Source organism: Bacillus rossius, chromosome 11, assembly GCF_032445375.1.
Source record: "Bacillus rossius redtenbacheri isolate Brsri chromosome 11, Brsri_v3, whole genome shotgun sequence".
Taxonomy (NCBI): Eukaryota; Metazoa; Arthropoda; class Insecta; order Phasmatodea; family Bacillidae; genus Bacillus; species Bacillus rossius.
The window spans coordinates 50470132-50497620 of NC_086338.1; the positions used below are offsets into that span (position 1 = coordinate 50470132).

Here is a 27489-nt window from a genome sequence, read left to right on the forward strand (position 1 = left end):
CTAATTCAAACATTTTATTGTAGAACTATTCATTATTAAATGATAAAATTTTAGAACTATTTTGAAAACACAGAAACAATTTTTTTTTCCCCTCCATTACTAGAAATGTGTTTATGATCAGTTGATCAGCATCTCATATTCAAGAAGCATGTTTTTTCTAGCTTAGCTGTTCAACTAAAATCCTTTATGCCTGCTTAGGTCACTTACATCCATAACAAATAAGTGTAAGAAACCTAGATTACTAGGTATGTTTGTCATAATTTGTCTCTATTTTACAAGTTCTCTTTTCCTGCTTTAATATCACAATTCATAGTGTGTGTATATTATTAATTGACATATTCGTAACCATGTTATTTTGTTTGTGCACTTTTTCTCAAATATTTTTTAATGTGTACTCAAACATAAAAGTTTCCAGCATTTAAAAAAAAATTTAAAGCTTACAATATTATGGTTATAGTGAAAGCACATTAAAAAGTGCCTCACCTTTATAAGTCTATATTTTCAGATCCCTACACTAAGTTTTACACTTCCATATCAAGATAAAGTACAGTAAATCCCTGTTAAGAAAATTTTCAAAGTACTTAGAAATTTAGACTAACTAACAGGGAAATATTTCATTAAAAGAGTAAAATTGTAGGTGCTTATTAAACATTAAGTGGCAGTCTTTTTTAAACTTACTATGCAGGAAATTTTCTTAAGAGGGTTTTACTGTACTTTTTATCACTAAGTGTGTGTTGTTTCTAGTATGTTGTGATGAGATTTCAACACTTCCGTTTAGTTACAGTAATATGTATGTGGGTGTAATGCTTGCAAAATACTTAACTTTATTGCACAACTCAATTAATAAAGCTGAGAAGGATAACTCTGAATAGCTGTGTCTCACATGTGCCTGTGAGCAGTGGCGGATCCAGGATTTTGGTTTGGGAGGGGCCTGACCCAGCTGAGGCTAGGTTTTAACAAGGCAAACACTAAAACAATAGTGGACCCAGATGCTTTTGGAGGGGGCTTGAGCCCCTTAGCCCCCCCTCTGGATCCACTACTGCCTGTGAGACATAAGTGAATAACATTTTAACAGGCTGACTCCTAGTGGAGTAAAATGGACTGTAGCACTTATATCTGTGAAACAGGATGGGTTAACGTTTAGCAAATTTAAAACTGTTCTACACCATGCCAAGAGAAGCAAACAAAAAACACAGCATCATTTTCTAAAAAATTTAATAGAAAACATAACATACATACTGCTGCATGTCTCAAGAAAAATAATCTGTATTCTTCAAAGGTGCTTAAAAAATAACAGCAGCACTGCTTGTGTACAACATACAGACACATTAAAAATTAATGGCTGTAACTGCAAATAGTATCTGGTTTCTGCTGGCAAAGACAGCAAAAGATGGCATCAGTGTTTTTTTTTACTTCTGACTATAAGTACCGGTGGGAGAAAAGGAGAAGGAAGTGGAACACAAGTGTAAAGAGATGGTCGAATCTCATTAAAAAGAACCCGAAGGGACCACACATAATTTTAGCAATTTGTATAAACAATATCAAAAATTAATTCATTAAAGTAAGTTTACTCTCAGATTGTTAAAACTCTGTCTTGGGACTAAGCATCTCAGCCTAAAATGCACACTTATTGAGATCTTTCAATTGAAGTGCCTATCTTTCAACTGGAAGTTAAAAATAACCAAACTTGGGCGCAAATAGTACCTTGCTTAAATCATATGAAACTGTAGGGTGTTATCTATTACACCAATTGTGATTTTTAAAATGGTAGTGTAAAAAAAAAATTATCCGCCATCAAAAATTTACGCTTGCAGCAAGGGGTAAAGACATGGAATTGTTTTTTTCCCAGAGGGCTTAAATGTGAAGCATGTACGCCAGATGATGAATGCGCAAACGTTTTCTCAAAGATCAGTTCAGAGTGTTTTCAGACGAACATGAACGCACCACGCACGTCAACAAGATGTTTGCAACGCAGGTTCCCTCCCTCGGTGACCACGACCGCCGACGCGTCGCGCTGACGCGTCGAGTGTCGAGGGTTCAGACAGAACACCCCCAACCTGACTTCATCATCAAAAGAGCACCGAGTCATTACACCCGAGTGGTTCGGTTACCGCAATATATCGTAGGGCCCGCTGTCATCTCTAGCCGTGCGACACAAAACTACTACACCCTAACTGATACAGCTACACATTCGCGTGAAATTCTACTTCAGTTCATGGGATGGAGCAGTGAATGACACTTAGTAAACATGAGTTCGTTCAGCAATGAAGTAGCTCGGGACTGCGCTTGGGGAGAAGGGAGTGGGAGAAGGGAAATGGGGAGTAGGACCAGAGGGCGGGTGGTCCACCGCAGTGGCGTAGCCAGGATTTGTGTATGGGGGGGTGTTAAGAAGCATGCCCCCCCCCCCCCCCCCGTATTAAAGCGTGGGGGGGTCCGGGGGTCGTCCCCCAGGGAAAAATTAGGATTTTAAGGTGTAAAATAGTGCTATTTTAGCAGTTTTCGGTACTTAAATTTAAATATTGTAATGAAAATTTTTTTTTATTAATTTTAATATGAAATTTGTTTGAGTGATGAATAAGAAATTAATTAAATATTTGGTGCTAAGAAGAGGGGGGGTGTTTTAACCCCTAAAACCCCCCCCCCCTGGCTACGCCCCTGGTCCACCGAACATGCGGCCCCCCGCGGAGAGGCGCGCTACGGGGGCCGGGAAGGCGACCCCCGGGAGGCGACACGGCCCCGTCACCCGAACAGCCGGGCCCGCAGGAAGGCCTGCTTGGCGTGGGGCTCGCTCATGTGCATCGAGTGCCAGGAGGTCTCCGGGACGGCGAGCACGCGGTACCCCAGCAGCTCGAGGTGGCGCGTCTTGAGCTGGCCGCGCCCGCCCAGGCGCGGAGCGTGCGCGCTGAACTCCCGCGCGCCGTGAAGCAGTACCGCCACCCTGCGACAAGCAGCCGGCGCGTCTCCGAGGCTCGGTCTACTCCTTCCTTACTGTTCCCCATAGGTATTCATATTGACAGCGCACTTTCGTATTACTTTCTGACTCAAAATCCAGGGCCGGTGCAAGGTAAATTGGCGCTCTAGGCGATAAACCTTAATTGCTCCCCACCCCCTTCCCCTCCCCCGGACGGACACCACAAAAAAAAAAAAGTCCTTGCCTCAAAATACATCACGTAAAACCTAAGATTTTTGCCAACAATCAAATGTAAGCAGGCTTGTGTTTTTTTTTTACTTTTTCTTTTACTTATTACAAATCATAAACAGGTCACCGTGGACTTTAAATAATTACTTATATCAATATAAACACATTCCAAACTGTTACAAAAATCCATTTTCATCTAGTTTCAATAATCGTTAAGCATGTTATATCAGCTGTTATGTGTCGTGCTGTGCCGCCCCCAGCTACTTGTTATCTTTAAAAGATTTGTGCAATGGGAGTGCATGACTTGATGTAAGTTTTTGGACATACGCCATTGCTAAGAACTTTTTCTGTTGAAGAAAAACTAATAAATAAAATAAATAAATAAAAATAAAAATAAAAATACTCAAAAAAAGATACAAAAACACACAAAATTAAGCAAACAATTGCTGTTGTCAACAAGGATATGAACACCACAAAATATTCCGAAACAGGAATATGGTCAGCAAACAAAGAAAAAACAAAGAAAAATGTACTAAGAGAACGAAAAAAATCCCCACAAATGATGACAACACAAAAATATTGAAACCCAAAATAATTCAGCACAACAGTTGAAGCGAGACAAAAAACATGACAAAACGAAAAAACAAACAAATACAATAGTTTAGTTAAAACTTTAGGTAAAACTATTGTATTTGTTTGTTTTTTCGTTTTGTCATGTTTTTTGTCTCGCTTCAACTGTTGTGCTGAATTATTTTGGGTTTCAATATTTTTGTGTTGTCATCATTTGTGGGGATTTTTTTCGTTCTCTTAGTACATTTTTCTTTGTTTTTTCTTTGTTTGCTGACCATATTCCTGTTTCGGAATATTTTGTGGTGTTCATATCCTTGTTGACAACAGCAATTGTTTGCTTAATTTTGTGTGTTTTTGTATCTTTTTTTGAGTATTTTTATTTTTATTTTTATTTATTTATTTTATTTATTAGTTTTTCTTCAACAGAAAAAGTTCTTAGCAATGGCGTATGTCCAAAAACTTACATCAAGCCCCAGCTACTTGGCGCCCTGGGCGGTTGCCTAGTTCGCCTGTACGGACGCGCCGGCCCTGTCAAAATCTTCTCAACAGATGTTTACTAAACATAATTTAATAGCTGTAAAAAAAATCATCCATGTGTTCATTATTTATTTATTTATTTATTTATTTATTAATGTTGTAAATTCCCACCAGCAGCCGAGGGCTTTAGCGGTGGGCACGACACATATACCTATACAAGGACAACATATAAACAATACAAACAAATAAAGTTTAAAATATATAACTATTGAAAATAAACATCAAAATTTCAAAATATAAAACGCATAAAAAGAAATTCAAATCATAGACATCATAACGAAATTGCTAATTGCCGACATTGTAATAAATTTGATATGAAAATAACACATATTATAGGCCCATGTAAACAAAAAAAAATTTTTTTTTTGAGAAAATGAGAAATTACGTAGTCTTTCACAGCTCGTAAATAAGATTTGGCAATAATGACGAAATTAAATAACCAACCAAATTTGTAGAGGCAAGATTATGTGGTGAATAGTGATAAAACCGCAATGACAGAAAAAATTGAAGTCAATACACCGCCAAACATTGAAATGGAAGTCAATGCACTGCACAGCACCAAAATGCAGTGAAAGTACCTCAATTGCCTTTATTTAAAATCCTAAAACATTATCTACTATGAAAAACAAAGAGTCTCATCCTGAAAGACATAGATACGCACAGTGATTTTATCTTGTAAGACCTTAAACATAGCACCGGCACAATTACATTTGCCGTCGTCCGGGGTCTCGGGCTCGAGTCCCGGTGTGGCTCCTAGTGGGAAAAGGCGGTTCTTGATCTGTGTTGTCCGGGTGGGCGCCAGACTAGCTCGTTTCTAGTCGTGAATTTGGGGTCGTGGATGTATGTGCCCCTGCGTGGCCCACTAGGGCCGGCGGCGGTGTTGCGTGAGATGATTTTAAATAAGAGACGTGGAGTTGAGGTGGTGGTGTCGTACCTTTTATTCAGAGGAGCGAGTCGTACACAATACAACACTCTACAGAGGTCCCCGGGGGGTTGTTACTTGTTATTCCGTGGCGCCGTATTGTTTGTGTTCCGCGTTACGTGGCCTCGGATGCTGTTATGTCTCAGACGTCTCACTGGGTACGCAGGTAACGTAATTTCGTAACACAAAGGCGGGACACAAAATACGCTGAATTAAGGGGGCGCGTACAGGTTACGTGGCACTCGTTACTCGGGTAATGTAAGTTAGCAATACAAAACACGGGATACAAAAATACACTGGATTAAGGGGGCGCGCACAAGTTACGTGGCACTCGTTACTCGGGTAACGTAAGTTAGCAATACAAAACACGGGATACAAAATACACTGGATTAAGGGGCGGGCGATTGGAGACGGCCAATCCCGTATGCAAATGTCTCGGCGCGGGTGTTGTGCCCACTGTGGTGAAACACGCACCGCAATTAAGTTTGTCCAAGTTCCCTTGCGGGTTTGTGGTCAGCGCCGTGCGCGTGACCTTAAATAAAGTTCTGTACGTTGCGGGAGACGGCCCGTGCCGTATGCTGAAGAGCAGCCCCGTTGACCAAGTGTGGTGCGGGGTGTCCTTAAGTTGATGCGGCCGGATTAGGTCCAGGACCGAAAAAAGGGACCGGGTACTCACGGAGAGGTTAAGTAATAAAAGGGGTTCTGTTAATTAGTGACTATATTTACCGGACGTTACTTTCGATGTAGACAAAGGATGTTGCCTCTCCGTGGGACGTAGGTCCGCCCCGGTCCGTGAGCTGCGCTGAACTGCCGAACTGGCATGGCGTCCGAGGGAGGCTCGGCCTCTCTCGCGCCAGGCGTGACCTCATTACGCTAGACTCCAAACGGGTGTGTCTGGAAGAGATTTTATTGTCGCTAAAATCCTAATTTAATGTTTCAGGAGGAATGGGTACGGTTCTTCTCTTGTCTACTCAGGTTTCCGCGGCTTTGTCTTTGATTGCTGTTCGGGTCGCCTGACTCGGGTGGGCCATGGCCAGGGGTGTGTTCCGTTAGCGGGAGCGTATACTGGCGGGTGCAGGTCGGGCTCTGGGGTGGTCGTCGGCCAGACGACGTCACATTACAATGTATTTAGTTGCATCCACAGAGCCGCATCGTCTTCCTGCTCGCATTTTCCTTCTTCCCCACTACCTCTCGTATCACTCATTCTCTCGCTGTCACTCACTGATTTACACTGAAAAGAACGCTTTTGGAAACCTTAAACCTTTCCAAGGTTTAACCTGGAATCTATGTGATAACAGAATCGTTATGAAAGTAAAAAGTTTACCTATATTACATTACATTTGACTAAAAAGGGTCATCATACATCAGAAGGGAAAAAAAATATTAAAAATAGTTTCAAAAACAAATCTTAGTCTTTCAAAAGTTTCAAAGCTTGGCAACAAATGTGCAAGCTTCACATCTGACGCGAAGCTTTGCATCAGAACCGAAGCTTCAAATCAAACGTGTAGCAAATTTCCTGACAAAATCAAACAGAACATTAAAAAATAATATCCTCACACGGGCCTAGAGGGAACCATCCCGGCATCTGCCTGTAATCCACGGGGGAAAACCAAAATCAAGATTACGGAACTAAGATTCAAAACTTGAGTCCTCTTGAATGCAGGTTCAACTTCCTACCACTGAAGCCACCTCACTCCACACTTAACTTGGTGACTCCTGATCACAGCTGAAGGTACTGCTTCGGCAGCAATGAGAGACCCAGGGCCGGCGCGTCCGTACAGGCAAACTAGGCAACCGCCCAGGGCGCCAAGTAGCTGGGGGCGGCGCAGCACGACACACAACAGCTGATACAACATGTTTAACGATTATTGAAACTAGATGAAAATGGATTTTTGTAACAGTTTGGAATGTTTATGTTTATATTGATATAAGTATAATTATTTAAAGTCCACGGTGACCTGTTTATGATTTGTAGGGACCGGAAAAATTCGCGGTTTCTATGGCCTTCAGGATAAAACAAAACACAAGCCTGCTTACGTGATGTATTTTGAGGCAAGGAAAATTTTTTTTGGGGTGTCCGGTTGGGGAGTGGGGGGGACATTAAGGTTTTCGCCCAGGGCGCCAATTTACCTTGCACCGGCCCTGGAGGGACTAACTTGAACTTACCTGGAAACATCTTGCCCCTCGCTGGCGTCCCTGCCGGGAAGAGGTCTCTTGTCCGCATCCAGCACCACCTGGAAGTCTGTGGCACAGACGCGAGTTATTCACACGTGGGGTCACAACTCTGCTGTTGGTTGATATAAAACTAAAAAGCTAGTAAACATACCATATAACACCAATATGCAACTAAAATCATGAAATTAATCGCAAAACTGTAACTTAAGTCATAAATAAAGCCTAAATTTCATATCAAAATGGATCAAACAAGTCACTATGAAAAAATTATTTAACTGTGTTTGATTTTGTATCTCTTACAATTATGAAATTATTTTACACCTTACATTTATCAAACACAACGGATGCATGTTAATTTTTATTTGTCTGTTGTAATTATGTTGTAAATGTGCTCATTAAATATTATTTTATTGCTAAAATGCAACATGTAGCACTCAAAATTACAATACTTTAGTGAAATATTTAATAAGTACCATTTTTAAATGTCATATTTGTTGAATAATGCAACCTCGTACAGAAAAATCAGTAACATCAAATTCTTCTGTTTTAAAAATGAAACAGTTATACATAAAACCCATAAAATATTGTCTCTAGATATAGATCTGCACACTTCTAAGTCCACACCTGCATCTGCCGTTAGTCCTCCAAGTGAGAACGGCACAACTAACTCTGCACATTGATTTCTGCTGGAGTGCGGAGTATAACAGTGCCTCTAAACGCAAATTTTAAGAACCCACCCCTCTGTCTGGAGCGAGAGTTCAACATCATGATACCACACTGTCCTGTACCACTCAAGAAACCACCATGACAACTGAAACCAACCCCTATTTCTAGCATTATAAAACTGATAGAAAATAAAAATTTACTAAAAATAATTAACATTTGATGTAAACATGTAAAGACTAAAAACAGAAATCGATAGTGATGACAATGAGACACGAACGTAACTGCAGACTGTCAAATACCAAATGTAAATTTAATATCTCGACAACACTTTATACTAAAGGGTGTGTTTTAAGGTCTATTCAAAATTTGTATATTGTTACAAAGGCAATGGGGCATATGAACACTGAATGCTCACATTCTTAGGAAGATCAAAATACAGATCAATAAAAGGATACTTAACGAAGGTGAAAGAAAATAAAATACTACAGCGATGATGAAGATAATTTACCAAAGGGCACTAATGGCCTACCTGTGTGCATGCCTCAGTAATATCAGAATCACAGGCAGTGTAATGGAACACACGTTATGCACTCATGAAATAAAGAGCAGACACTGTAGTACCTATCTAAACAAATCTATTCATTACCTATGTGGTAACCGTAGGGTGAATACACGTGGCTTTTAACCAACTCCGATCCTCCAACCACTGCTGTCAGAGCTTTCTGGACGTCCAAAAAGAATGACGATGTTGGGACTGGTTCTAGAACAGACATGCAAACCACCACTTATCTACAGTTCTGAGTCTCAACTCCAAAAACTGCTCTGCATTTAATACGTATTGCTGAATAAGGGGAGGGTGGATAGGAACCCAAACACACTATCTCAGTTTCAACAGCTATTTTTGGCCAAAACAATTTTCTATCATTTTATTTTCAAAATTTGGCTTTGCTTAAACATTATACAGTGAAGTCCCAATAATCCGAAATGATTGGGACCAGAACCAGACCCTTTTCGTATTAATGAATTATTTGTATTAAGCGAATTATTCTGTTTTAAAAACAAAATTTGACTAAAAAAAATGATAAAATCTCGTCTCTAGTTATTTATTATTATCACTGTGGTTTTATTGCAACCTTAGTTCTTTCAGACTTTCTGTTTTTGATCAAGCGGACTTTCGGATTACCCAAGTTCAGATTATTGGGAATCCACTGTATATAATTTAATGGAATGCCTGAAGATAACAGAGACTAGTTTTAGTTAAGTAAACAGTAGTTAGTTAAGCATGTCAAAGCACTGCGTAACATCGAACTGCATGTTAATACACCATATATAGGGACACCTGTATTTCGCGATTTAATTTCGTGTTAAGGTATTTCACAAAATACTGTAGCTTTTCTCCTGTGGTTATTGGCTGAGGTCGGTGAGAGGTGTCGTCCCGCTCTTGACGGGGCCAATGAGAATGTGGTCACCGTACTGCTGCACCCTCACAATTTGTCATGACTCTTAGAAAAAGCTACAGTGTTTTGTGAAATACCCTGACATGAAATGAAATCGCAAAATACAGGTGTGCCTAACCATATAGCACCCAAATGAAGTTATATCATAAAATTAAGTAGCATTTAACATAAAATTAATTTAAATTATAAAAAAAAAAAGGAATCTTTAAATGTTTTTAATTCACGGAATGTCATTATTTCAGGACAAAAAATTGTACAAAAGTGCACTGGCCAAAAAAATTGATATAATTTGTGTTATTGTATCGTTCTTATTGAATCAATTTGAAAACCATACATGCTCGTTAATTTATTTTTATTGTTCTAAATGTGTCTGTTTAACACCAATTTATTTAAAAATTATTTTACTTTAAAAATGCAGCATATGTAGGGACACCTGTATTTCGCGAAGAATACATTTCGTGTCAAGGTATTTCACAAAATACTGTAGCTTTTCTCCTGTGGTTATTGGCTGAGGTCGGGGAGAGGTGTCGTCCCGCTCTTGACGGGGCCAATGAGAATGTGGTCACCGTACTGCTGCACGCTCACAATTTGCCACGACTCTTAGAAAAAAGCTACAGTGTTTTGTGAAATACCTTGACATGAAATGAAATCGCGAAATACAGGTGTCCCTAAGCATATATGTTTTACCCATATTTTGATAGAGAAAGTGTTACAAAACAGGTTTATATAAAAATAAAAACGACAACACAGAAATTGTCCGTTTTTAAAAAACGAAATTGGACTAAAAATATACATAATCATGAAATCTTGTCCCTAATCATGATGGATTCTCCTCGGACTACGCACGGTGCCGGTTCACTGACCTTGGGCGGCTACCTGCTGCACGTACTTGTCGTGGAACCACGGCACGCTCGCCTCCGGGCAGTCGAGGCACACGGCGCGGTTCAACTGCATGAGGTAGTGGCGCACCCTGGTCGGGTACGTGGCCTGCGCTGACACCAATCACGTGCGGGAGCTTAGCCGGGGGGGGGGGGGGGGGAAGTTAGGGGTTCAGGGGTTCAAACACACCCCCCCCTCCCTTTAGCACTAAATATTTAATTAATTTCTTATTCATCACTCAAAACATATTTTTCATATTAAAATTAATAAAAAATGTTTTCCCATTACAATATTTAAATTTAAGTACCTACCGAAAACTGCTAATATAGCAGTATTTTTTTACACCTTAAAATCCAAATTTTCCCGGGGGAGGACCAACGGACCCCCCGCTTTAATACTGGTTGGGGGGGGGGGGGGACGGCATGCTTCTTAACTCCACCCCCCATACACAAATCCTGGCTACGCCACTGATCACGTGACGTAAATATATTGGAGAAATTAATCGGTCCGGATAAATTTCCCATTACAGGTAACCTCACACATATACTACGGTAAAAATTTTTTCCCTGCCTTTCAATCGAAAGTAACAATTTAGGTGACTTAATTTTAACGTTACTGTTCGTTTTCATTTCAGTGCCAGTGTTTTTAAGTTTTCCGGCGGGTTACGTTTTTTAGGTTTCACACCTTCATAGTCCCTTTAAAACTGGCAAAATCGCTGCTTCGACATTGCCATGATCCTGAAAGTGTTGAGGATTAAGAACATTATTTCACTGTATTGTCGCTTGCTGTAATTTTTATTTTTTTTAATGTGTTTTTTATCTTGGACAATATCTAATACGTATTAAGTATGGCAAATAGACAAGTAAATAAATTAATGAGACATTACACCAATTAATCGGCTCTGTCGTGACACACAGCAAGAGCAAGTCACTAAGCTGTCCCCCGGGGCACAGACGCAACCAACCTTGGAGTAGCACTGAGCCACCTCCTGGTCCAAACGCTCCATGAAGTCCACGGTGAAGATGAAGTACACGAACTGCAGCGAGAGACGCCGGAAGAAGCACAGCGCGAGGGCAGACTGCAGGAGCGCCATCCCGCTCATGCGCTCCTTGTCTCTGCAACAAGACCTCCCCCTGTAGTCCCACACTGCGTGGCCATGCGTTCGGAACACACGCTTTCCTGATGAACTACCAAAGCGCACACTTTAGTAAATAAAAACACTAGTGACGGGTCGAATCCAAATCCAAATACTAATCCAGAGAGTACCGTAAATCAACCCCTCGAATCAGAATCCAAGTTCCAAGGATCAAATACAAAATAATGTAAAGTAAATTTAAAATATACTAACTATGGTGTTGAAACATTCTTCCATTAAATGCAGGTTTCACATATTAAGTTTCCAGAATCAATAATATATTGTAATTTTATTAATATACATAATTAAAAGTTAAAAGTACAATACCTTGGGTAGGTATGAAGAAATAAATTGACCTAGTACATTTCAGAGGTTATAAGCGTTGGAATTTTTTAATTTACTTTATTTCCTTTCAATCCTTTCCTCGAGTATCAAATCCTTTGAACTAAGGATTTGATGGTATATTTGAGGATTTGATTGACCCATCCCAAAAAAAAAAAATTGTGTTTGACCTCTCCCCAATCTGGCGCCCCACTCCCGAGCGTTGCACTTTCCGCTTTTTCTTACACACTGATCAAGACATACCCTGCAATGACATACCCTGCAATCTGCAACGATGTTAAACTTCTAAAGATTTATATGATTATATGCACAAACGTGAAACACCTTCAAGAACTAACAAAGATTTCCTGCTTAGTCAGTCTAAATTATGAAGTCCCATGAGAAACCTCTTAACACATTAACACATGATTACTACTATTAACTCTAGATTTTAGGCTCAAACATCGCAAAATTGGCTTTTTCATTCATTTTTACCTTCAACATTTAAAAATAAATAAATATAAGAACAAATAAATGCAATGAATTTTATTTAAGTACAGTAAAGTGTTTGGGTTACCATTTAAACGTTTTAAGTATGTGCACATTACCATGCAGGTAACTAGAAACATTGCACTTTCAGCAGCAGTACGTAATTAGAGTATTTTGGTCTTAAAAAGTCTTGGTTTTCAGTATTTTCTTATTTGACGTCTTATTTAAAAAGCCTGTAATACTCAAACTCACATTTAATACAGGATGAGTTGGTCTTACGTACAAGAAAAATTTCTGTAAAGTTGTCTTATAATCATCTTACATTATCTAACTTTCAATTCATCTCATCTTTCCAGTGGATACAGCACTTAGCATGTGAGAAATGAGATTGTTGTGTTCGGGTGCTGCTGAGACCAATGATTACTCGCAGCTGGACGGTAGTGGGTTCTAGTGCAGAGCGGTGCACTAGCTATTAGCTGAATTTAAAAGGGATAGGTACCCCCAAGGAATAAGATGCAGCTACTCATTTAACACAGACTTCAACTTATAGATCTGCCACACAACGTACCAGCTTACAAGCGACAGCCCTCACATCTGCATAGTCCAGGCAGCACGCTGGACACGTCTACATACTGTCAGCTGGAGCAATCGTGTGTCCGTGGGGCTCCATAGGGTTCACTTATGTCACCAGCCAGCACGCCCAAAAACAAAGTTCATCTCGTCACGTGTGGGAATCGCGCGGCGCACGGATGCTACTAGAAGCTTCCGTATGTCGCAGTTTCACATACGCAGTTTCATCCCTTACTTTGCACGGCACTGAGAAGAGTAAACAAGTGTAAGTACACGGTCGCCGATGGGTCTGCACATCAAAACACTGGTCCACAAAGTCTATACAACCACTTCCTATGCACCGACAAGCCAACTGCGTGTGTGCCATCCCACATGAATCACCATGAAATACTATCTTTGAAAGATTTGTGCAATGGGAGTGCATGACTTGATGTAAGTTTTTGGACATACGCCATTGCTAAGCACTTTTTCTGTAGAAGAAAACTAAAAAATAAAAATTAAATAAATAAATAAATAAAAATACCCAAAAGACAAAAAAACACAAATTAAGCAAAAAAATTGCTGTAGTCAACAGGATATAAACACCACAAAATATTCTGTAACAGGAATATGGTCAACAAACAAAGAAAAACAAAGAAAAATGTACTAAGAGAACGAGAAAAAAACACCACAAATGATGATGACACAAAAATATTCAACCCAAAAAAAATACAGCACAACGGTTGAAACGAGACAAAAACACGACAAAACGAAAAGACGAAACAAACTCAATAGTTTTCCAAAACAGAATAGAACGATAAAAAACCCCCACAAATGATGACAGCAAAAAAATATTGAACCCAAAAAAATTCAGCACAACAGTTGAAATGAGACAAAAACACGACAAAACGAAAAGACGAAACAAACACAATAGTTTTCCAAAACAGAATAGAACGATAAAAAACCCCCACAAATGATGACAGCACAAAAATATTGAACCCAAAAAAATTCAGCACAACAGTAGAAACAAGATAAAAACACGACAAAACAAAAAGACGAAACAAACATATAGTTTTTTTCAAAACAGAAACAATAGACGTTTCGGGAACTGCTATCTGCTCCCGTCCTCAGGCAGAGACGCACATGGTACGAAAACACAGGTGCGACTGAGTAGGGGCTTACAATTAACCTTATTGCAATTAAACTTGTTTTAAATAATCATGTGCTACCTCTAAAGTAAACTTAAATAAAACATTCATAAAACAAAACAGGTAGTCATTACCACGTGTGTCCCTTCCAGAAATCCCAGCTAAAGTCTCAAAGTTTCAATGTACCACTGAATTTAGTGCTATTTGAAAGAAATTTAGGAAAAAAGAGGTTCTCTGAAAAATATTGGAGGAAATGCATTAAATTCAAATTCCATGAACTTAACACTGAAAACTCTGAATTTTTTTAGGCCTCATTGAGTTTATCTTTGTACCTATCCTGTTATTACCGCACCTCAAAGATTATAAAATTTAATCACAATTTTTATGTATTTTCTAAATCAAATTCAAATAATGATAAAACCTGCACACAATTTTATACCACATGAAATGTACTTTTTTTTATGGATTGTAAAAAAAAACATTTTAGGATAGCAACACCTGTGGCTCAAAAATATGTTTTATACTGTATTGTATCAGACTTTAAAGGATTTAAGACATAAGATCTAGAAATTACCTACCAACAGACATACTACCATCATTTTTAAGGAACAAAATTTCCAAGTTAACCCACCAGTTTTATTCGAATTGAAAGTACACGTTGTTAACTACTATGTAATTCCTAGGGACTGTGAAAACACTTTGTATTATCTTTGAATATATATATACTGTATAGAAGTCACCAGTGTATAGGATTTACTCTACGTTTTTCAGGAGCGCATGATGAGCAGCTTGGGAACTTCACCGCTACAGTGCGCTGCCGTGACGCCCTGTATCGTCTTAGGTTGTTTTGTACACGTTAGAGTGCAGCGCTGTCACCCGCTGTCATTCCCCGCACCCCCCACCTATCATTCACTGCAGCTCTAGGTCGTTCAACGGGAGGGGGAAGGGGTGTTTGAAGAGTTCGACACTTGTCCGCTAGGGACCACCACAAGTCGATGCCCTAGAGATGGTGGCGATTGCGGCGGTGAATTAACCAACTACCTCAAAACCGTATTATAAATTTTAACCTGGGCTGGCGACTTCTATACAGTATATATATTCAAAGGTATTATTGAGGGTTTTATATCAACAGGAACTTTATAGATGAGGTTTCGCTGTATGCCGAGACTGCTGTAGCTCCAAGAGCCGAGACAAGCACGTCAGCGGGCACACCTGAACACCGCCCCGGCCGCGGCCGAGAGGAAGGCGTCCTGCGAGGCGGGGCAGTAGCCCACGCTGTAGCACAGGCTCAGCAGCTTCTCGAAGGTCTCGCCCATGACGTGGCTGCAGTTGGCGACACTGTACTCGGCCATCCGGTCGATGGTCCGCGGCAGCAGGCAGCGCGACAGCAGCAGGTTGACGGAGATGCCGCGGATCAGCCGCGAGCTCAGATCGTCGTCAGAGTCCTCGTAGCTGCAGGAAGAAACGCAGTCCGATGTAAACGAGTCACTGCCCCCCCGGCTCTGCACGAACTAGATTAAGGGTCTGCTCGCACGATCGTGATCTGAAGCCGTGATCTTTTCCCTATAATTGGATTTATTTCAGTTCCGTTTGTATCGTTGTAAGATCCTTTCGGTTATTCCCCATTAATATGTCAAAGTAGATAACACTTCCACACATTTCAGTCGTTTTCTTTGATTTATTTCGTTACAATTCATGCATTTAATCATTGCGATTAATTTCTATTAAAGAACACTTATTTCGTTATAAATGGGTTCCTTTGATGCTGTTTTTTTTTACTTAATTTAATTAATTTTATTACATTTGGGTACAATTCATATTATTTCCATTGTATCGAGTGATTTGGTTTGATGTATTAGGTTTCCGACTCTTTTCTGTATAATTGGATTTATTTCAGTTCCATTTGTATCGTTTAAGATTTATTTCGTTATTTCACCATAATGTGTTCAAGTAGATAACATTTCCACACATTTCAGTCATTTTCTTTGATTTATTTCGTTACAATTTAAGCATTTAATCATTGTAATTCGTTTTTATTAAAGAACATTTCTTTCGACATTCTCCATGTCATTAACCTGCAAAGATCTTGCTCGGATTGTCCTCACAAGACTGAGCAAGCAGCCTTAGGGGAAAGATATAGGAACTAGGGCTGTTCCAATACCCGGTACTGACATCAGATTTCAGCCGATATTCAGCTCTTGGTCGATACCAAGGTACCGGAGGTACTGGAAAAAAATATGTGCACAATTGTAATTTTTAAAGTGATAACATTTTTAAAGAGTCTTCCATACCAAGGTCCCACCAGAGTTAACGATGAAACACTTTTATTGTTGCCAAAAATTTTAATATATCTCGTGACTCAAGCGTTGTATTGGCAAGTGTTGTATATATATTCTGAAAATTGACCACTGTGCTGACATCATCCAGGGTTATGTCTACCTGAACCCGATATGCCATCCTCTCCTTATGGCATTTTGAATGCCCCACCGGCAAAATGTGTGTGCGCATGTGCACCACTAACATCCGCTAGAGGGCACAGTCAAGCTAATAATATTTTATTAATAATACTGTAAGTTTGTTTTGTTAAGGTAATTAATGATCAGTATTATAACCCTTTTTTCTTTCAGTCAAAAGTGCTTTTGTTTATTAATAATACTGTAAGTTTGTTTTGTTAAGGTAATTAATGATCAGTATTATAAACCTTTTTTATTTCAGTCAAAAATGCTTTTGTTTTTAAACTACTTTACACAATCAGAAGTTTAAATTTTTTTAAATAGTTTTCAACTACAATGGACCCAAAGGCCATTATATAGTTTAGCATTTGAATTTTAGTTGTTACAGAAATTATAAAAAAAAAGGGTTTAAGGATTAATTAATTGTATTATAATTTTCAAGAAAATATTCTTGTTTTAAATTGGCGTATATCAGCGGCATAACCTGGGTTTGCATAACAGTATTTGAGTTTTGGCGTGATACATAATACTGACGAACCACATCCGCAGCCATGTCTCGCCCCAATCGCTTCACGTCGTCACCCGAGGTAGGACGCTTCCAGCACTCCGAGGACTTAACCTTTGGTAATATCTGAGCTAAGTAATTCTATCTGCCTTAATTTATCTCAATTGTTTACGTCTACCCTCGGAGCCTACCATGGGGACGTGACTGCATAATTAATTTGTATTTAAATCAGCTAGCAGGAATTCGTTATCACCGCAAATATTCTGTTCAACCTTGAGGTGGTTCGAACCTCGGTGAACCAGTCATACCGCAAGGCTTTTCAACATTTAATTTCTTATTGCAAACATTGTACGAGGGAAGTGTGTTGAGCAGCGTATAACAAATCTCAGCTTCACCCACCTCCTATTTGCTTCATTCCCCTGACCACGCGTGTGTTGAAGATGTCTGTCGGCGTGTGGGACACTATAAGAGCCCACTGTGATAATGATTAAAGTGTGCCCGAGCTGAGAGTGGGCCGGGTCCAGTCGATTTGGGCAAATTTAAAGGGTTATGACTATGAGTTACACCCTCACATGGGCGACGTCACAACCCCAGATAGTCTCTACCCAGTCCATACCCCTATGCACGGTGGCACCCATTAATTCTAACATCTACCCGATAACGAAACCCCCGGCCACGTCAGTACGTTGCCTGTTAGTGCATTTACGCCATCGTGTGCCTACATCGTTCAGCGGGGAGGGGGAGTTGAAAAAGGAGCCTCCAAGTTCACTCTGCACTGCCAAAGAATTATTCATAACTTCTCAACGAACAGGGTTACACGAGTTATTTGCGTCGTCATGCGTGCGCTCTAAAAGTTTAGCTAAGCAGAAAAAAAAAAAAGTTGTGGAGTGAAAAGTTTTGCCAGGAGACAAGAGTTTACAAAACGTTCTAAAATTTGCTTGTTTCAGGTAACCGCCACGCAATCACAGGAGTATTCAGCGCCGGAAGCAGCGGAAACAGGTATGAGCGCCCAAGACCGGTTCTTACTGAATCAAACAAGCGCCAGAGCTTGCCAAGAGAACGAGTGAGGCACCTTCGTGAGCGCCGTACAGGGCGTAAACTTGAAGCATTGGGCGCTGCTACAGGGCCACAGATTGCGTCGAGCGGTACATAGGCTAGGACGGCTTGAAATCCACTCGAACTATGAAGACCCGCCACAAAAAAAAAAAACATTTATAGCTGAACGATTTTGAAGCGATTCGGACAATTATATATTTATAACACGCATTAATTGTACATAAAGCAGCATGAACTACGTACGCGTAGCAGACCTCCTATGTAACACGCAGGAAAATAAACAGAGTTACATGAGATTGCCGAAACAATAATAACCTAACTGTGAACATTTCCCACTAATATCCTGTACGTCATAAATTGTTATCCCCGAGACGAAGATGAATCAAACTAAGCACCTCTCTCGCCGACGAGCGGAGCGATGCGGCCCTCGTGTCGAGGCTAGAGCCAAGCGGGGCTCGCGAGCGGGTACCTGCGCACGAGCTGGTGGAAGAGCTGGGTGTTGCGGGCGCCCCGGCGGCACATGTACGCCTTGGTCACCAGGTTCACGTCCTGCAGGCCGAGCGGCCGGCGTTGGAGCCGGGCCAAGGACCACTCGTCGAGGGCGGAGTTCACGGCCGCCAGCCTCCAGAGCAGCTGCGGGGCCATGCGTCGGCCGCGACGCTGCAGCCTCATGCTGACCTGGGGCAGGGGGACAGCCTCGAATAAACCATCCTAAAGTGTGCAATGGTTCAAAATTTTTCCCACATCTCTACCCTTTCTATTCCAGTCCGGTCCATGCACCCCGAGCGCACGCACCATTGACGCACGACTTTTGACGTCAAAAGAACCTACCCCCTCCCCTAACACTGACTCTTCCGTTCCCAAATAGTTACGTCATTTAGACCTGTCGCCACCGGTCCCCAGCCTCCTTATATCAACCTCCTCCGCACACTCCTTCCGAGACCGACTGACCCAATACCGTGTCGTGTCTACTGTACGAGCTTGTGCTTGTTGACATTTCCTTTACTTCGAGTTGGTCCAGTAGATATGTAATCTGTTTGGTAATTAAGTCCTTGTGTCTGTTTGTGACACTGTCATTGTTTATGTAGACGTATTTTTGTACGGTGCCTATCGATAAGAGCTATTCAGCTGTTAGTAGGGAAGTCACAATACCTAATAAAGTAAAAAAAAATAAAATACAGCGTGTCTACAAATACCTGGTGATTCTATTTTGCTATATTTACCTTTTTAATAAAATTAACTCACAACATTTTCACATCACACTGTAATTTTTCGGCATTTCTTGGGCTTTACGCAGAGTGAAAAGGCTCCAGACGTAGACAGTAATGTTCATCTTATTTTGAACATCAATTGTGCAAAAATTCCTCTAAGGGTTTGGAAAGGGAAGATGAAGGTCCAGCTACGATAAAAACAGTAGATTTGTGTTAAAAAAAAAAAAAAAAAAAAAAAAAACACTTTCTTTTTTATAAATATGTATAGAAATAAGAAAAATTAAACAGAGTTACAAATACACATACTATTCGACGGTACCGATTTTTGTGTTAGAAAGCTAAAACCTTTATCAGAAATAACTTCCACGTGAATATTTAAGTGATCCGTCTCCAACCATTTATACTGAAATTGCAACTGTAAAATGAAGTGAGGCATCAGGGAAAAAAAAATGCAGTTAGCAAAAGGCAACTGGAAAATTTAAGTTTTTGTGTCATTTTATGTTGGGACTTTTTTAAGACTTTTGTAAACAATCTTTTGGTTTCATTGTTTCTTCATGACTTCTTAACTTGTAGACCCCATGTAACAACGATAAAAAAGCAGTGAATATTTTTTTTTCACACTAGGGGGGATATTTATTGTAACTGCAAAAAATATATATTTAAAAAAAAAAAAGTAAAGGAAAAAAGGAGCAGTGAAAAGTAATTCAATAGATATTTAACTGTTATAACTGCCAGTGTATGTTAAATCTTGTGCAAGAAAAAAGTGCTCATACATTTTTTTCTCTGCAGCATGATATGGAATTAACGCTACGAAGAAGAAGTGACAAAAAGGGTAGCTAGAGGAAGCGGGAGTCTTTCAGAAAACTGACACAGGGTTCCCACACACTCACTTTACACTTTAGCACATATCCCTGAATTTTCTCTGCCCCATATAAGTTTTTTTTTTCCCTGTGTTATAAGTCTATCTGGAATCAATACCTGGAAGTGGTGTGTCTATATTTTTCCTCCGTAGGAGCATGTGTTTACATATTGTGTGTTACTATTTCCATGTATTGTAATTTGTTCCCGCAATCTTTGACTACTCGCAGGGGCGTAGCCGGGGGGGGGGGGGTTATGGGGTTCAACACCCCCCCCCCCCCCCCCTTAGCTCCAAATTTTAAATTATTTTCTTATTCATCGCTCAAACAAATTTTCATATTAAAATTAACAAAAATTTTACCATTACAATAGGTATTTAAATTTAAGAACCGAAAACTGCTAATATAGCACTATTTTACACCTTTAAAATCCAAATTTTCCCGGGGGAGGAATCCCGGAACCACGGCTTTAATATGTTTCTTAACACACACCCCCATACCACAAATCCTAGCTACGCCACTGACCACTCGGCACTGACTGCTACAACTTTCCGGGTGGGAAACTGCTGGAGCGAGGGAGCCGACGCACCTGCAGCCCCCGGGACACGTTGAGGCAGTCGATCTCGGAGAACTGGGGCAGCATCCCGGGCAGCCGCCGGGCGACCAGCTCGAGGAGCTGGGGGTGGCCGGCGGGCCCGCGGTCCCCGGCGTAGGCCAGCGCGAAGCCGGCCGCCTGCGAGAACTTGGAGGGCACGAGGCCCGTCGCGCCCGAGCCCAGGTGCTCCCACAGCCACTGGAGGGCGTGCGCCTCGAAGCGGGCGTGCCGGTACGTGCCGCCCAGGTGGCTGTTGAAGTGCATGTACCTGCGCACGCACACTCTCTTCTATCTGTCGCTGGGTTCGAGGGCTTCCTTACTCAAGGAGTAGAGGCGTATGCAAGGGGGGGGATAAGGTGGCATCAGGGGCGTAGCCAGGGCGGGGTTTTAGGGGTTCAAACCCCCCCCCCCCCTCTTAGCACCAAATCTTTAATTAATTTCTTATTCACCACTCAAACAAATTTCATATTTTAAAATTAATAAAAAATTTTACCAATACAATAATATTTCAATTTCAGTACCGAAAACTGCTAAAATAGCACTATTTTACACCTTAAAATCCAAATTTTCCCGGGGGAGGACCCCCCCGGACCCCCCCACTTTAATACGAGGGGGAGGGGGGGTCATGCTTCTTAACACCCCCATAAACAAATCCCGGCTACGCCACTGGGTGACATAATCACCCTCCCATTACCTTAACCTGATATTTTAATTTTAAAAAAACCTACCATTCCCACCGACAAATTAATGGAAACAATATGAAAGCCAGCAAACAGGCCAAAATGGTTCTACCCTCCCTCTTCCCCTAAAATTAAATGCTATGAATAATCCTGACGATTGGAAGGTGGGGAGTGATCTATTTACAGTAAAAGGCACTGCCTGATTAGCAACTATGCCAGGATACTGAACATCATTATTGTTTTAACGAGAATACCAACAGTGAAAAATTTTGAATTGAAACGCGCTATAAAACTGACAACACTGAACTGAAATAAAAAACCCACAGAAAGGATGAACTCTTGAACAAACTAAAAATGCCGGCAGTGCAGTGATGCGATCTGTAGCCAGAATCCACCTGACGACATCTGAACACACGCGGCTGGATTGGTGCTGGATTACAGAATGTGGTGAACCACAGTTGTGCCGGATTCAAGACCTTTCACTGCATTGTTCAAGAAGTTTTCATCTCCCCTTAATCACAGGCTAAGCACAAATGATATATAAAGCGACCTATGATTTAGACCTCAGCTGCCACTTTGAGTAAACTTGACCCTCAGCCGCCATCTCGGATTCCACAAACTTTGATTCTGCCCCTTAAGTAATTATATAGAAACATCTGCCATCTTTGGAATCGAGAGTCCCGCTAAAGAACGTTACACTTTTCGCCAAGGTAACCTTGACCCCGGCCTCCATATCGGATACCTCCACATTTACGTGGATTTAAAAATCACTCTAGTGTGTGTACACACGCTTATACACACACACACATCAAATTAAACACAATTGAATTTGAAACAAATTGTTTTATAATTCCCAGAAACATACTAATTTCAAAAGTTATAAGGCGACTATACACTCAAGTGAGGTGTCAAAAGTCTGCTGGAAAGTTCTGTGACTTTCAGCACAATTGATACTTGTTTAGGGACTAGTGGCCTGTGGACGCCCTGAAAACGGCAGGTCGGACGGAGGGACTCCGGACTGACCTGTAACAGATCTTGAGCAGGCGGTAGTCCTCCCGCTCCTCCTCGCGGTCCCGCAGGAAGTCTACGGTCAGCGACCAGAAGCGGTCACACAGGCGGGCGTCGGACGTCTTGAGGTGGCGCAGGATCTTGAAGAGGGGCGTGACGGAGCCGGCGAAGCCCTCGCCCAGGTGCCGGGAGGCCAGGTCCTCGAACACGCGCTTCTGCGCCGGCGGGGAGAAGGTGACCATGCACTCGAGCAGCTCGCACTGCGACGGCAGCCGGGCGGCGTCGTGCCGGTCCGAGTCGGCCAGGAGGCGAGAAGCGTGCTCGCGCATCTCCTCCAGCAGTCCGGCGGGCTCCAGCTGGCTCGTGAATACCTGCCAGGGGGTCACACGCGACGTCACTCCTTCACGCTGATCTGTTTGTGCTTGGTAGTGGTGCCCCGTGTGCTTCAGGGGCAAGCATCAGGGTTCCCCAGCCCTCTGACGTGCTGACGTAGTGAGCGACGAGGACAGCTTCCGTTCACCGGCCTGGACAGCCGGGAGAGGCGTGGGTAGGCTCCATCGGACCGCGGGTTCGCTGGGTGATTGAGGAGTCCCAGCGTGAGGCGGGAGACCGGGGCAGGCGCCAGAAGTGATGACAACTCCCGAAGGGCTCAGGGAGCATCCAACTTTCTGGTCAGCCGAGTGGGGTAAGGGGCCCGAAGGTTGGTACACATGCTGGGATGGGTAGCCTCGGCCCCTGTGTACAGCCCAAATGCTCTAAAGCCCTTTCCTGGTCGCGTATAGCGGCGTGATCCGCATCCGTGCCCATGGGGGCCCCGGGACGGTAGGGCCTATCGGCTAAGAGCGCTGGGTCAAAAAAGAAAATGAGGGGGAAACCCCTGTGTTAGGTACACATTATCTGTCGCAAGCATTTTTTAAATGACATTTACTAAGATTATTATAACAGGTTCTTTGAATCCAACTTGAAAACAAAAATCTAAATATTCTTGAACACAAATTTAAAATTAGAACAGTCAGAAAACATTATTTAAAAAAAAAATAGTTTTAATAATATTAAAGTCATATTTTAACAAATGCTTGTGCATGGCAATTCACGTAAATGTTTTTGAATATACGCATGTAAAAGAAGTAAGCTTTCAAATTTTTTAGGGTTTATTTTGCAAGTGGTTGCACACGGCTTATTTGTTGCTTATCTTGTTTTTTAGTTTACCAACTTTAGCAATTCGGGCCAACTAATACATTAAAACTAATGTACACATTTATGTTGTAAACACAAATAAATGTTCTTTATTTCAAAGTGCAAGCATTTAAAAAAAGAATTGAATTTAACAATAAAATATTTGTTTCGAACTTTGCAATTTAGGAAATTTTTCAGTCTTACTAATGAACTTGCTGCCAACAAGACATAAAGCCAATCCTAATTTTAAAATGACAGCTACCCCAACCCCAGAATGCTGAATCCCAGAAAGTACCCAAAGACACATGCCACAACATGCAGAGTCACATACATTCTGCAAGTCATGTATTCCACCCATTATAGACCAAGTGCGTTAGCTGCGTAGTTCACACGGAACGTCTGCTAACAGAACCTTCATCATGGCTGACACAACCGGTACGTGGCTGAAGTCATAAAATCTTGTAAAACCTTGCACGAGCCATGTTTCAAAATTTTCCAGTCGGCTGGAACTGGTTGCAAACAAAAACAAGTCTGCTTACAGCGTGTACAGCTGAGTTGTTGTTACCTATATGCTCTGTCACGAGCAGTCGAGAGTGGCCAATAATAGTTCATAGCTGCACGTACGCAAGAGGAGAAGTGCTTACGGAGGGGTGTCCACGACGGGGGAACCAGCCAATTTTTTTTCATGCTACCACGCAGGGTAAGAGGGCAAGTAGGCAGCTCGGCCGGCTACAGCCAGTCTGTAGTGACGACGTGCGGTCAGAGAGAGGGGTGTCCAGCAATTCCAATCAAAGATTGCCAAACAGTCCGAATGGAAGATGTGGCATGGAAGTGACTATGTGCTCGCCATTCAAGCGTGTATCACTGAAACATGCCACTTCAGAATGTCGTAGGTTCAGCAAACATGTATAATATATTATATTCTCAAAATGTAGGCACTGCTTACAAAGATTGCTCACACAGAATATTCGCCGCTGGTGTACGTGTACATGCGTGTATGTGGTACCCACCGTCAAAGTTCTCAAACTATCGGTGGGCATGTAGCAAACATAAATAAATAAATAAATAAATAAATAAATAAATAAATATATTTCTCCCTCACATAACTCCCATTGAGGAATTTCCATGACTCTTCTAGGTTTCAAAGTAAATTCCCTGACTTATGGGCGTCGCAACCGGGGACGTGGGGGGGGGGGGGGGGGGGGGGGGAGACGCATCCCCCCCAATAATAGAAGTGTCTTCAATTTCGTCCCCTGCAATAATATATTTAGATTCGTAGTTATATTAAAAAAATATGATTTCTGCGATATAACCCATATGTTGCGCATGGCGCATTATTTAGTCTAATCGTGGTAATGTGAGCAATGTGGTTTTTTTACAAAATTTGTTCTCTGAAAAATATTTTTTTTATAAAAAAATAAACTATGTATTGCAACCAACTATAATTAGAATATTCAGGAAAGAAAATGCCTAAAAAAACCACCATTTTTGCACCTTCAAACCCTAAATTTTCCCGGGGGGGGGGGGGGGAGGGGGGGACCCCCGGGACCCCCCCCCCGCGTTTTTCCCCAGGGGATGGATATTCCTCAACAACTAAAACAATTGCAGTCCCCCCCAAAAAAATACCATCCTTGCGACGCCTACGCCTGCCCCTCCCCGGGTCTCCGGAACGCGGGAACGCCGGCCTCACCCGGTGCAGGTGGACCAGGTCGGAGGCCAGGAGCGTGCCGACGCTGCCCGCCAGCAGCAGCAGCAGCCGGCGGACCAGGGGGCAGTTGCAGTGCGACCAGGGCGGGTAGTTGAGCAGGTAGGCGGCCTTGAGCACGGCGCGGGGGTGCCGGCCGGTCAGCTCTCCCGCGTCCACGAGCCGGCCCGCCAGCGCCTTGTACTCCTCCAGCCTCCGCCGGTCCAGCAGGCGGTGGGCCCCGATCAGGCAGGCCGTCAGCAGCTGGAAGTCTGCCGCCGTCTCGCACGTCCCTGCCGGCACACCAGCGTGTGTTTCCCCTGGCCGGTCTGTTTGGTAGTCTTCTAGAGCAGGCAAACTTCTGGAAATGGCGTTTCCGAGTTCTTCTCAATCTATTTCATGATTCCGAAAAAATGACGCTGTGATATTTCATGTAGTTTACAATTTTGAACCGTTTGTTAGGTTACCGACATTTAAATTAGGCCTACTACTCAAAAATTGATACAAACAGTTGGTTGGGTAAGATAAGACACATTTAACATACCTACTTAACTGTATTTTCTCAGGACAAGTAATACTCAAAACACTCATTATCTACATTTTTTTTAAAATTTTTTTTTAAGAAATTCCAGCTGATAACATCCTAACTGCTTGAAATCATAATGACATAAAAAATATTAAAATTAAAAGAAGCCCTTGCATACACAACTTTATAATGTCTATCTCATAGAATTGAAAGACACTATTAGAAAAAAAAATTCTTCATAATCTGGGTGATGGCAGAGTAAATAATATGTTCCCCTCAAATTACTTTCTCTGTAAACTACTTACTATTAAACTACTCGAAATATCACAATTCTGTTTTGCGGAATGATTGGAGAAAATATCACGAACTAAACGAATGCATTTTCTCATTTTAATTTGCTTTTTTCCTCCTAGATATCATCTCATTTTTATTCAATTTCATATGAATTCTTTTTACTATTATACCTTTTATTGAGACCAATGAGTTAGAAAATTCAATACTTCTAAAGGAAATAATTTTGTGAAAACTGTATTTCCGGCCCAATCGCAAGTGTAACAATCAATCAAATCAATCAAGTTCCCACACACTCCTCCCACTTTTAAAATTCTCTGAAAGATTAAATACTGACCCATCTTCTGGAAAACAACGGGCAGTGCATATCTGATGATGTAGACAGACCACAGTCCGGGGTTCTGGACCGCTGCAATGAACCACGAGAGGGCTGGCAGGGAGACCTTCTCCCCCTTATCCTCCTCGAGCAGAGCCAGGCAGCGCGACAAGAGCAGGTGCATAACCTCGTGGTGCATCGCGACACTCATCTTGCTCAGGTGCAGGAAGGTGCACATGAGCGCCTCCGTCGAGAACTCGTGCACGTGGCGTCCCACCCCGCCCAGGAGGTTCTCGAAACTGGGGTGCGAGCGGATCTGACTGACGTAGTCGCCGAACACGTCTTTCAACCGCAACAGGGAGTGCTCCTCAGCCCCGCCGCCGAGATTCTTGATGTTCACCTCGTAGAAAGCTTTCTGCAGGTCCCACAGCACCAGCACGGCTTGGCTCAACGAGCAAGCATCGATGTCCCTTTCGTGGTTGCTCAAGACGTCGAACACTTCTTGCACCGATGACGACACGTTAAGTAACTTGACGACGGGGTGGTCCGAACTTGGATACAGCAACTGCCTCGCTTCGGAAACATCCCTCAGGGAATCTTCGTAGAGCCCGGTGCTATCAAATACATATTTTTCACTGTCATCTTCTAAGTCAGGTTCATCCTTAGAATCGCTCGACGTGCATCTGAACAATTGTTTTGTAGGGGCAAATTTGATGTAAAATCGACACCCGAGTAAATGTTTACCCACTCTTTTGCAGTAAAATAAAGTCCGGTCACTTTCAGAAAAAACCGGATATAATTTTTGTCCAAACATGAATCTCCATCTGTGAAAAACACTGCGCATAATAACGGTACGTATAACCATAACTAGTGTTTCGCAATCAGTTCTTCACAACGCCGGTTGTGCTGGCTTCATATTGCGTCGGGTTTTCCTAATGTTTAACATGGGAAAATACAAAATTCCAAACATTTAACCATAATATATGGTAATATTACAAAACTTTGATACTTTGATTTCATAAACTATTTTTGAAAAAACGTAAAAAAAATCACAAACTTCAGTATTTTCGAAGACCACGGTTATAAACAAACACTCTTCTGCTGGGTGCAGCCATTTTTTTCTAGGATAACATGCCTAAGAAGA

General features: G+C 41.8%; 1 protein-coding gene across 2 annotated transcripts; it reads right to left on the reverse strand.

The window, feature by feature from the left end:
- Positions 1-1238: 1238 nt before the first annotated feature.
- Positions 1239-27473, reverse strand: LOC134536948 (FAST kinase domain-containing protein 1, mitochondrial). 2 transcript variants are annotated; one of them, XM_063377058.1, is made up of 11 exons: positions 26367-27473; positions 25219-25505; positions 22368-22723; positions 20659-20932; positions 18471-18679; positions 15200-15439; positions 11310-11460; positions 10330-10453; positions 8656-8769; positions 7335-7410; positions 1239-2938 (listed from the first exon to the last, which is right to left on the reverse strand). In XM_063377058.1, the coding sequence occupies exons 1-11, from the start codon at positions 27208-27210 to the stop codon at positions 2740-2742; spliced, it is 2874 nt and encodes a 957-aa protein (XP_063233128.1). In that variant the 5' UTR covers positions 27211-27473; the 3' UTR covers positions 1239-2739. The 2 variants fall into 2 exon arrangements, with proteins under 2 accessions (XP_063233128.1, XP_063233129.1); XM_063377059.1 differs by lacking the exons at positions 1239-2938; positions 7335-7410; positions 8656-8769 and having other exon boundaries at positions 10336-10458; positions 26367-27445.
- Positions 27474-27489: the final 16 nt, after the last annotated feature.